General features: G+C 40.8%; 1 protein-coding gene across 1 annotated transcript; it reads left to right on the top strand.

Annotated features, from left to right (window-relative positions):
• Positions 1-4,204: 4,204 nt before the first annotated feature.
• LOC133560736 (uncharacterized) lies at positions 4,205-13,176 on the top strand. The gene is made up of 2 exons (XM_061913637.1): positions 4,205-5,485; positions 13,016-13,176. Exons 1-2 carry the CDS (start codon positions 4,249-4,251, stop codon positions 13,174-13,176), a joined length of 1,398 nt encoding a protein of 465 aa, XP_061769621.1. The 5' UTR covers positions 4,205-4,248.

Genomic DNA, 13,176 nt, shown 5'->3' with positions numbered 1-13,176 from the left:
AGGCGACTAGCCAAGTTCAGTATTTGTTTTCACCTTATTTGCACTATTTACTTCATTGTAATTGATATTATTACTTTTTTACTTGAATTTCTCATTTCTTTTGTTTTGTGTTCATGTTTACAACTTTGTTCAATAACTAGAGTTTTGGTATTTACCTTAAGTGTTTGTGTGTTTTGAGGCGACAAGCCAGGTTCAGTAGTTGTTTGCACCTTATTTGCATTACTTTATTGCTATTAATATTACTTTTGTAATAAATGTTTTATTTTTTGACTTAAATCGTTGTCCTGTCTTGTATTATTATCATAATCAATTAATGAAGGCAAAAGTACAAATTTGTTTTTCAAAAGTATCGATACCCCGACAACAGCAATATGCAAAGTATGCAGCGGAAGTGTTACTACAAAAAGGTAGCAAGACTATTAATTAGTTCTTTCACTTAAAAAGTCGCCTGTGAGAGAATGAAGAGTATTTAATAAATACAGTTTTGGTCTATTGACTTAGTTGCGATTTCCCTCTCTGCATGAAAGTTTAAAAGTAGCATATATTAATGCAGTACGAAGAAGAATGTCTTAATGTAGACACATAGAATCATCATACTGCTGTGATTATATGCATCAAGTGTTCATTCAAGGCTTAAGCAAAATATCGTAATATATATCGTATATCGCAATATGGCATAAAAATATTGCGTTATAATAAAAGCCAATATCGCCCAGCCCTAGTGTGTATATATATATATATATATATATATATATATATATATATATATATATATATATATATATATTAGGGGTGTTGGAAAAAATCGATTCAAATATGTTGTGAGATTCAGAATCGATTCTCATTTTTAAAAAATCGATTACAATTTTTTTTTTTTTTTTTATCAATCCATCAAAACAATACACAGCAACAATGCAATCCAATTCCAAAACCAAACCTGACCCAGCAACACACAGAACTGCAATAAACAGAGCAATTGAGAGGAGACTCAAACACGGCACAGAACAAACCAAAAGTAATGAAACAAAAATAAATATTATCAACAACAGTATCATTATTAGTTATAATTTAAGCATAGCAGTGATTAAAAATCCCTCACTGACATTATCATTAGACATTTATAAACAAATTAAAAAAAGAACAATAGTGTCACAGTGGCTTACACTTGCATCACATCTCATAAGCTTGACAACACACTGTGTCCAATATTTTCACAAAGATAAAATAAGTCATATTTTTGGTTCGTTTAATAGTTAGAACAAATTTACATCATTGCAATCAGTTGATAAAACATTGTCCTTTACAATTATAAAAGCTTTTTTTTAAAAAACTACTACTCTGCTAGCATGTCAGCAGACTAGGGTAGATCCTGCTGAAATCCTATGTATTGAATGGATACAGAATCGTTTTGAATCTGAAAAATATCGCTTTTGAATCGAGAATCGAATCGAATCGAAAAAATCGATATATTATTGAATCGTGACCCCAAGAATCGAAATTGAATCGAATCGTGGGACACCCAAAGATTCACAGCCATAATATATATATATATATATATATATATATATATATATATATATACATATATATATATATGTATATATATATATATATATATATATATATATATAAACATATGTATATATATATATATATATATATATATATATATATACACACATATATATATATATATATATATATATATATATATATATATATATATATATATATATATATATATATATATACATATATATATATATACACATTAAAAATCCATATTCCCCTTGGGGTTACAGAGATTCCCCTTGGGGTTACAGAGCCCCTCTTGAGATCCAAACAATGTGATTCCGGTCACATTTCTTAAGAGTAACCATTGTATTGTTGTAAATGCTTTGTTTAAAAGTCTAGAAGACAAATACAGTGGAGCTGAATTTGTATCATTTGACATAAAAAACACATAAAGTCCCTTTACCTCATATCCAACCATCTTGCTCTAGAGAACGCTATCTAGGTGAGCTCCAATCAGGGCCACTTCTCCCTCTACGCCAGGAGTCGGCAACCTTTACCACTCAAAGAGCCATTTTGACCCTTTTCACAAAATAAAAAAAACAATGGGAGCCACAAAACTCTTTTGAAATTTTAAATGAAATAACACTGAATACAGAGTTATTTTTACTTTGTGCTATGTATACACCAGGGGTCTCAGACATGCGGCCCGCACCTTAATATGACAATTTTATGATAGTGGGACCCGCAAGTTTTTTATGAATGCCGCTTGACAGCATCTCACTTGCCATCCATCCAGAATATTTGAATATTCCGAGACACTACCGAATGTCATATCAACCATTCTCACGAATGTTTGCAGGATTTCCCTTGATTAAAAATAATAAGGGCAACCTATGAAGGTACCGCCTTTGACGCCCTCTACAAAACATCCAGTCAGCTTTCCAGCCCAGTCACATGTTGTATGAGGCTTCTGCTGACACACGCAAATGATTGCAACGCATACTTGTTCAACAGCCATACAGGTTATACTGAGGGTGGCCGTATAATTAACTTTAAAACTCTTACTAATATGCGCCACACTGTGAACCTACACCAAACAAGAATGACAAACACATTTTGGGAGAACATCTGCACTGTAACACAAACTCAAAATAAAAAATACCCAGAATTCCATGCATCTCTACTCTTCCGGGCTACATTAGCACAAAATATCCTCACCCCCTCCGTGCGTCGGTTGAGGTGGGCGGGGTTTGGGGGGGCAGGGGGATTTGGTGCTAATGAAGCCCGTTTAGTAGGGATGCATGGAATTCTGGGCATTTGTTATTTTGTGTTTACGTTGTGTTTCAGTGCCGATGTTCTCCCAAAATGTGTTTGTCATTCTTGTTTGGTGTGGGTTCACAGTGTGGCGCATATTAGTAAGAGTGTTAAAGTTGTTTATATTACAACCCTCAGTGTAACCTGTATGGCTGTTGACTAAGTATGCGTTGCAGTCGCTTTCGTTTGTTAACAGAGGCTGAAACATAAAATGACCAGTCGACACCAGATCGTGTGATGTAAAAGCGGACGCGACAACATGTTGTAGAGGAGGTTAAAGACATTGCCATCACTGCACACTCTCCGTATTGTAGTCCAGGTGAAAATTGGAGATTGTTATCCCCGGGTGATTTCATCGTGAGGCACTAAAATCCGGAAACCTCACTGAGTAGTCGTTGGGGTTGGCAATTTAGCAGCTGAGCCACATGAGAGTGATCAAAGAGCCGCAGGCACCGGAGCCGCGGGTTGCCGACCCCTGCTCTACGCAATCCGTGGGGCCCCTGTTTTGTGTAAGCGTAAGCACTTGTGACATTTGGCCCCTTGTTTACCGATAAAATGAAGTCTGGCAGTCACATGACCACATTGTCACCCTCCTCACTGTAAAAAGTGACTCGCAATCAGACGAATCAGCACAACTCTGCAACGATTACTTATAAACACGGGAAAATAACATTTCTCCCATGGGCAGTTATCCGCGTTTGTCATTTCAGCCGACAAGAATTCCACTTCCAACGAGAAAAAAACCTGTTGCGGTAAGTTGGAGATGTTTTAGCCCTGTTGTAACTTCATAAGAGACTGTAAGACGTGCACATTTTGTGGCACATGCTGTCGCAGTCTCTCTCGCTCACACACACACGCACGCACACACACACTCACACACACACACACCAACTATGGTTGTACCATCAAAAATAGCTACTAAATAAATCAAGTTACTCACCAGTTGCTCAGTACTTGAGAAGTTTTTTTTCACTAAATATTTACTTTCTATTACTCATGAGGTTACCGTAATTTCTGTACTATAAACCGCTGCTTTTTTTCTACGCTTTAAACCCTGTGGCTTATAAGGTGGTGTGGCTAATTTTTTTCTGACGGCCATAATAAACTGTTTAAAAAAACCAACAACAAGCAAATAAAATTAAAAGGTGTTTCATTGTTTTTGCTATGGCGCCATCTTTTGGACGAGTTTGCTCACTGCAGGTGCTGCAGTGTCCTTCCATTTACCGGTAGTGCTTTTTTTTCTGTCTTTTAGTCGTCCGTAGGGTACCTACTCATATGAATTCTTCATTAATCACTACAACCAACATTTTTAAGTTTTACAATATATATAAAACTGTTTAAACGTACTAAACCGTACTATGAGAGATGCAAGATGGCGGCGCCCGGACGGGCTGCGCACTCGAGGAGCTCCTGCTAAAGATGGAACATTTGGCAGAAATACCGGACAATTCCACAAACTTAATGGCTGGCTCACATCGTGGTCACTCCGTGATCACGTACGACCGCCAGACACTTCTGGATGTGGACACATCGGGCCGTTTTGGACCGATAGACACTTGCGTGCTAGACTTGCTAACTAGCACGGGAATACATCGGCGGCTACATCCAGCGGCCTGTGAAGCAGGGGAGTCTAGTAGCAGCGGGGGCCGTCTACGGAGCAGACGCCAGCGGTGTGATCGGAAACGCGGATGCCGAGCGGGGCTAAAAACAAAGCAGAAGGCTAATCCCCACAGAACACCACTTTCCTCCATCCCGAAGACGGATTTAGATGGAAAATGCGAGACTACTGGTCTGGGTAAGGAGTCTGTTAAATTAGAACACGTTTTTTCTTCTTTGAGTGTTTCAGAGTTGGACATGTGTTTTACTGAGGTGGCTAACTATGATGCGTGCAGTTTATCAAAGCAACAAACAAACAATCGGAAAATCCCCGTTACTGAGGTGGCTAACCATGATGCGTGCAGTTTATCAAAGCAACAATCAAACAATCGGAAAATTCCTGTCGTATCAATTCCTAGATATGGTCGTAACTATACTAAATGCACTGGGCATAATAAACACAACATTATTAATATTGCTACTACGGATAATTTGATCAAAAACTCCCTAAAACAGCCCACTACCTATAATATAGGTTTTTTAAACATAAGATCATTGTCTCCTAAAACGTTGTTAGTTAATGATATTATCAGAGACAACAATCTTAACATCATCGGTCTCAGCGAAACCTGGCTTAAACCAAACGACTTTTTTGCGCTAAATGAGGCATGTCCTCCTAACTTTACACATGCGCATATTGCCCGTCCGCTCAAAAGGGGTGGGGGGGTTGCACTAATATACAACGAAAACTTTAACCTTAGTCCTAACATAAATAATAAATATAAATCGTTTGAGGTGCTTACTATGAGGTCTGTCACACCGCTGCCTCTACACCTGGCTGTTATCTACCGCCCCCCAGGGCCCTATTCGGACTTTATTAATGAATTCTCAGAGTTCGTTGCTGATCTAGTGACACACGCCGATAATATAATCATAATGGGGGACTTTAATATCCATATGAATACCCCATCGGACCCACCGTGCGTAGCGCTCCAGACTGTAATTGATAGCTGTGGTCTCACACAAATAATAAATGAACCCACGCATCGCAACGGTAATACGATAGACCTACTGCTTGTCAGGGGCATCAACGTTTCCAAAGTTACGATACTCCCGTATACTAAAGTATTGTCTGATCATTACCTTATAAAATTCGAGGTTCGGACGCATGTTCGTCAAACTAATAATAATAATAACTGCTATAGCAGCCGCAACATTAATACAGCCACAACGACAACTCTTGCTGACCTACTGCCCTCGGTAATGGCACCATTCCCAAAGTATGTGGGCTCTATTGATAACCTCACTAACAACTTTAACGACGCCCTGCGCGAAACCATTGATAACATAGCACCGCTAAAGTTAAAAAAGGCTCCAAAAAAGCGCACCCCGTGGTTTACAGAAGACACTAGAGCTCAGAAATTATTATGTAGAAAGCTGGAACGCAAATGGCGCACGACTAAACTTGAGGTGCACCATCAAGCATGGAGTGATGGTTTAATAACTTATAAACGCATGCTTACCTTAGCTAAAGCCAAATATTACTCAAATCTCATCCACCGTAATAAAAACGATCCTAAATTTTTGTTTAGTACGGTAGCATCGCTAACCCAACAAGGGACTCCTTCCAGTAGCTCAACCCACTCAGCTGATGACTTTATGCAATTCTTTAGTAAGAAAATTGAAGTCATTAGAAAGGAGATTAAAGACAATGCGTCCCAGCTACAACGGGGTTCTATTAACACTGACACGATTGTATATACGGCGGATACTGCCCTCCAAAATACTTTCTCTCGTTTTGAGGAAATAACGCAAATGGCGCACGACTAAACTTGAGGTGCACCATCAAGCATGGAGTGATGGTTTAATAACTTATAAACGCATGCTTACCTTAGCTAAAGCCAAATATTACTCAAATCTCATCCACCGTAATAAAAACGATCCTAAATTTTTGTTTAGTACGGTAGCATCGCTAACCCAACAAGGGACTCCTTCCAGTAGCTCAACCCACTCAGCTGATGACTTTATGCAATTCTTTAGTAAGAAAATTGAAGTCATTAGAAAGGAGATTAAAGACAATGCGTCCCAGCTACAACGGGGTTCTATTAACACTGACACGATTGTATATACGGCGGATACTGCCCTCCAAAATACTTTCTCTCGTTTTGAGGAAATAACATTAGAGGAATTGTTACAACGTGTAAATGGAATAAAACAGACAACATGTTTACTTGACCCTCTTCCTGGGAAACTGATCAAGGAGCTCTTTGTATTATTAGGTCCATCAGTGCTAAATATTATAAACTTATCACTCTCCTCGGGCACTGTTCCCCTAGCATTCAAAAAAGCGGTTATTCATCCTCTTCTTAAAAGACCTAACCTCGATCCTGACCTCATGGTAAACTACCGACCGGTGTCTCACCTTCCCTTTATTTCAAAAATCCTTGAAAAAATTGTTGCGGAGCAGTTAAATGAACACTTAGCGTCTAACAATCTATGTGAAACCTTTCAATCCGGTTTCAGGGCAAATCACTCCACGGAGACAGCCCTCGCAAAAATGACTAATGATCTATTGCTAACGATGGATTCTGATGCGTCATCTATGTTGCTGCTCCTCGATCTTAGCGCTGCTTTCGATACCGTCGATCATAATATTTTATTAGAACGTATCAAAACACGAATTGGTATGTCAGACTTAGCCCTGTCTTGGTTTAACTCTTATCTTACTGATAGGATGCAGTGTGTCTCCCATAACAATGTGACCTCGGACTACGTTAAGGTAACGTGTGGAGTTCCCCAGGGTTCGGTCCTTGGCCCTGCACTCTTCAGCATCTACATGCTGCCGCTAGGTGACATCATACGCAAATACGGTATTAGCTTTCACTGTTATGCTGATGACACCCAACTCTACATGCCCCTAAAGCTGACCAACACGCCGGATTGTAGTCAGCTGGAGGCGTGTCTTAATGAAATTAAACAATGGATGTCCGCTAACTTTTTGCAACTCAACGCCAAAAAAACGGAAATGCTGATTATCGGTCCTGCTAGACACCGAACTCTATTTAATAATACAACTCTAACATTTGACAACCAAACAATTAAACAAGGCGACACGGTAAAGAATCTGGGTGTTATCTTCGACCCAACTCTCTCCTTTGAGGCACACATTAAAAGCGTTACTAAAACGGCCTTCTTTCATCTCCGTAATATCGCTAAAATTCGCTCCATTCTGTCCACTAAAGACGCTGAGATCATTATCCATGCGTTTGTTACGTCTCGCCTCGACTACTGTAACGTATTATTTTCGGGTCTCCCCATGTCTAGCATTAAAAGATTACAGTTGGTACAAAATGCGGCTGCTAGACTTTTGACAAGAACAAGAAAGTTTGATCACATTACGCCTGTACTGGCTCACCTGCACTGGCTTCCTGTGCACTTAAGATGTGACTTTAAGGTTTTACTACTTACGTATAAAATACTACACGGTCTAGCTCCATCTTATCTTGCCGATTGTATTGTACCATATGTCCCGGCAAGAAATCTGCGTTCAAAGGACTCCGGCTTATTAGTGATTCCCAAAGCCCAAAAAAAGTCTGCGGGCTATAGAGCATTTTCCGTTCGGGCTCCAGTACTCTGGAATGCCCTCCCGGTAACAGTTCGCGATGCCACCTCAGTAGAAGCATTTAAGTCTCACCTTAAAACTCATTTGTATACTCTAGCCTTTAAATAGACTCCCTTTTTAGACCAGTTGATCTGCCGTTTCTTTTCTTTTTCTTCTATGTCCCACTCTCCCGTGTGGAGGGGGTCCGGTCCGATCCGGTGGCCATGTACTGCTCGCCTGTGTATCGGCTGGGGACATCTCTGCGCTGCTGGTCCGCCTACGCTTGGGATGGTTTCCTGCTGGCTCCGCTGTGAACGGGACTCTCGCTGCTGTGTCTTGGATCCTCTTTGGACTGGACTCTCGCGACTGTGTTGTATCCATTGTGGATTGAACTTTCACAGTATCATGTTAGATCCGCTCGACATCCATTGCTTTCCTCCTCTCTAAGGTTCTCATAGTCATCATTGTCACCGACGTCCCACTGGGTCATTATTGTCACCAATGTCCCACTGGGTGTGAGTTTTCCTACCGAGGATGTCGTGGTGGTTTGTGCAGCCCTTTGAGACACTAGTGATTTAGGGCTATATAAGTAAACATTGATTGATTGATTGATGAGTGATGTCTGTACGTGCTATTATAATTATTAGCTAATATGCTAACACGTCTACGAATGTCTGCGTTCGTATTATTATCTTATAATGGCATTCTTTTTGTACTGTTTCAGTTTCCAAAATTCCTCAATAAATCCACCAATATGTCACTGTGACATGTCTCCTGCCGTCATCGTGTGGGTAGCATGGACCATCTATACAAGACGCACTGTGGCAGGTTTGACCCTCATTTATTATTTCAATAAACATGCTTTGGTCCTAGTCGGTCGAGCCAATTTCTAGCGTGACCTCTTTTCCTGCTTGTCTCGGCGCGCCTTTCGGTGGCCGGTGACTGCGTCCTCTTCTCGGGCTCATCTCCCAAAATTGCACTCTTTATTATTGCATCTGGTTATTACAGTAGTTTTCTGTTGTTAAGTGCTTTGATTGCCAGTGGGAGAAAAGAAAATATATATCTGTTGAGATTGTATGTTGCTGTTCTGTACCATTTACCATGTGGCATTAAAACAATTTCACTATGAAGTATGTGGTGTGGGTCACGGGTGATTTTAAGACCCTGCTTCCTCATGACCTTGACAAATATTTCTTGAAGGGAACAAGGTGAATCAGTGAAGCATAAGAAACACGAAACATGCAAAATAGTGGGCCTTCTGTCATGTCTGGGATCATGTTTTGTTTAAGTTATGTTCTGTTTGGTTTTTGGACTCTTTTTAGATCCTGCTTTTTCACTCCCTTGTCTTGTTTCAATGGTTACCCAATAGTTTCACCTGTTCCACATTTGGATTCACACACCTGTCACCAATCATGTCACTGTTATTTGAAGCCTGTCTTTTTCTGTTGGTCGGTGACGACATTAACTCTGTTGGACTTCTGCTACCCGTGTTACCCATGCTACCATAGTTCCATGCCAAGTGAGTTTTGTCTATTTTCCTGTCACAGTAAGTGTTTTTGTTTTCATGTCCGTAGCTTTTGCCCAAGTGCTAGTTTATTGTTTTCAAAGCCAAGTTTGTTCTCCGCCTTGTGCGTGCCCATTTGTTCGCACCCTTTGTTCCTTTTTTATAGTAAAATTAAATAATATCCTTACCTTCACGCCATGTCCACTTTTATTCTTGCATCTCAGGAAAACAAACACCCCATAGTCCAAGTCATGACACCTTCAACCAGTGTGTCTATTTTAGTTATTCCCCCCCAAAACGGAAAGGATTTTAGTATTGTGTAAGTATTTTTTGAGCATATTCGACAATAGCGCGATAATGATGATAACAGTGATGTATCATTTTCATTTTGTTAATCCCTAGTGCTATTTTGCTGTCCTACTCTATTTAAAGAAGCACAGAGACTGAGTCACAAACAGGTTTAGAATTCTTTGTTAGGTCACACAAGCAAACAAATGACAATTTGGTGCGCATGCGTTTGGCCGTATAGCCCAGACCATAAAACCGGTGCAAATTTTTGAATGAAACATTTTCCCAGAAAACAAATTCTGTGTGCTATTACTGTACTTCCTTTCTTGCTTTGAATTATATGGAACAGTTTGAAGCGACCGGAATGAGAATCAGCACCTCCAAGTCCGAGTCCATGGTTCTCGCCCGGAAAAGGGTGGAGTGCCATCTCCGGGTTGGGGAGGAGACCCTGCCCCAAGTGGAGGAGTTCAAGTACCTAGGAGTCTTGTTCACGAGTGGGGGAAGAGTGGATCGTGAGATCGACAGGCGGATCGGTGCGGCGTCTTCAGTAATGCAGACGTTGTATCGATCCGTTGTGGTGAAGAAGGAGCTGAGCCGGAAGGCAAAGCTCTCAATTTACCGGTCGATCTACGTTCCCATCCTCACCTATGGTCATGAGCTTTGGGTCATGACCGAAAGGATAAGATCACGGGTACAAGCGGCTGAAATGAGTTTCCTCCGCCGGGTGGCGGGGATCTCCCTTAGAGATAGGGTGAGAAGCTCTGCCATCCGGGAGGAGCTCAACGTAAAGCCGCTGCTCCTCCACATCGAGAGGAGCCAGATGAGGTGGTTCGGGCATCTGGTCAGGATGCCACCCGAACGCCTCCCTACGGATGTGCTTAGGGCACGTCCAGCTGGTAGGAGGCCACGGGGAAGACCCAGGACACGTTGGAAAGACTATGTCTCCCGGCTGGCCTGGGAACGCCTCGGGATCCCCCGGGAAGAGCTAGACGAAGTGGCTGGAGATAGGGAAGTCTGGGCTTCCCTGCTTAGGCTGCTGCCCCCGCGACCCGACCTCGGATAAGCGGAAGATGATGGATGGATGGATGGATGGATGGATGGATGGAACAGTTTGCCTTCCTTCAGGGCCTACCTGTTCTGTAATAGTGCTGCATTATTATAATCGACATGCCAAAGAATACCTCTTGATCAATAGGGTCATTTATATCGATGTGTATTTAAAGGCTTACTGAAATGAGATTTTCTTATTCAAACGGGGATAGCAGGTCCATTCTATGTGTCATACTTGATCATTTCGCGATATTGCCATATTTTTGCTGAAAGGATTTAGTAGAGAACATCCACGATAAAGTTGGCAACTTTTGGTCGCTATCAGAAAAGCCCTGCCTTTACAGGAAGTCGCAGACGATGACGTCACATGTTGATGGCTCCTCACATCTTCACATTGTTATTAATGGGAGCCTCCAACAAAAAGAGCTATTCGGACCGAGAAAACGACAATTTCCCCATTAATTTGAGCGAGGATGAAAGGTTTGTGTTTGAGGATATTGATAGCGACGAACTAGAAAATAATAAAAAAATAAATAAAACAAGTTTAAAAAAAACGATTTTGCATTGGGACGGATTCAGATGTTTTTAGACACATTTACTAGGATAATTCTGGGAAATCCCTTATCTTTCTATTGTGTTGCTAGTGTTTTAGTGAGTTTAACAGTACCTGATAGTCGGAAGGGTGTATCCATGGGTGTCTTGACGCCAGTTTCTGATGGAAGTCGACTGCAGCTGTACGGACGGCATAAGCTCAGCTGATCTCCGGTAAGTAGCGACTTTTTACCACAGATTTCCCACCGAAAACTGCTGGTTGACATTTTGTCGGGATCCATGTTCGCTGTAATCCATAGTAAAGTTTCACCTCCGGGAATTTTAAACAAGGAATCACCGTGTGTTTGTGTGGCATAGCTCGGTTGGTAGAATGGCTGTGCCAGCAACTTGAGGGTTGCAGGTTCGATTCCCGCTTCTGCCATCCTAGTCACTGCCGTTGTGTCCTTGGGCAAGACACTTTACCCACCTGCTCCCAGTGCCACCCACACTGGTTTATAAAAAGTCACTTAGATATTGGGTTCACTATGTAAAGCGCTTTGAGTCACTAGAGAAAAGCGCTATATAAATATAATTCACTTCACTTCACTAAAGGCTAATCATTATGTATATGTATTGTTGCATTTGAACAACTGTATTGTTGATAATAGAGGTAAACTATTGGTTTTGTTTATGATCAATAGCGCTTTTTCTACTGGTATTTGTATTGCTCCAGTTTTAGTGTAAAAATACTCATTGTCATTACTATATTATTTATTTCACTAACTGCTTATTTGCTATCACTTTTACGATCATATTTGTACATATTGTATGTGCTGATGTTGTACTATTGTTGTTGTTGTTATTGTTGTATTTGCTGTTGTTGTTTTTGTCTCTCTGTCTAATCACCCTCTTATCCCCACAATTTCCCCCTCCGTCTTCCTTTTTTTCTCTTTCTATCCCCTCCTGCTCTGGCCCGGCTGCACCAAATGATAATATAAATACATTTAATAAAGTCAAATTCAAATAAGGTAACTAGAGAAGTATCCCACACTTCTCTTTTGTAAAGTAAATCTGAACAGCCGATATGGGCATCAACATCAACTATATGATTTGCCTGAGAATCTGGAGAGGACAAAAAAACAAAAAAAAACAAAGGCTAAAGTTTCCCAACTCCATCTTTCTACTTTGACTTCTCCAATATTAATTGAACAAATTGCAAAAGATTCAGCAACACAGATCTCCAAAATACTGTGTAATTATGCGATTATAGGAGACAACTTTTAGCTGTGTGTGTGTGTGCAGCGCTCATATTTCCTAACAGCCCGTGACGTCAAGCGTACACGTCATCATTACGCGACGTTTTCAAGAAAAAACTCCCGGGAAATTTAAAATTGCAATTTAGTAAACTTAAAAGGCCGTATTGGCATGTGTTGCAATGTTAATATTTCATCATTGATATATAAACTATCAGACTGCGTGGTGGGTAGTAGTGGGTTTCAGTAGGCCTTTAATTCACTTATGGCCGAATCTTGGTTCGTGTTTAAAACGCGACTCCAGTCCTATGCGTGTAAAAAGCCACAAATATGACTGTGATTATTAAACACCGGTGCTTTCAGAGGCAGAATTCTTTCTGATTGGGGTCACTTTGGACACCCTCTTCAATTCCCAGCGAGTGTGTGAACAACCTCCTGCAGGAAACCACTGTTGGCTTCCAAGTGTTAACCTCTCCAAGAGTCTGGAGTGGGAATGTGATGGGCTGGCAGCAGTGCAGGGATAA

Source organism: Nerophis ophidion, linkage group LG01 (genome assembly GCF_033978795.1).
Source record: "Nerophis ophidion isolate RoL-2023_Sa linkage group LG01, RoL_Noph_v1.0, whole genome shotgun sequence".
Taxonomy (NCBI): Eukaryota; Metazoa; Chordata; class Actinopteri; order Syngnathiformes; family Syngnathidae; genus Nerophis; species Nerophis ophidion.
Note: the sequence above shows the minus strand (reverse complement) of the source record. Positions and strands in the feature narration are given on the sequence as shown.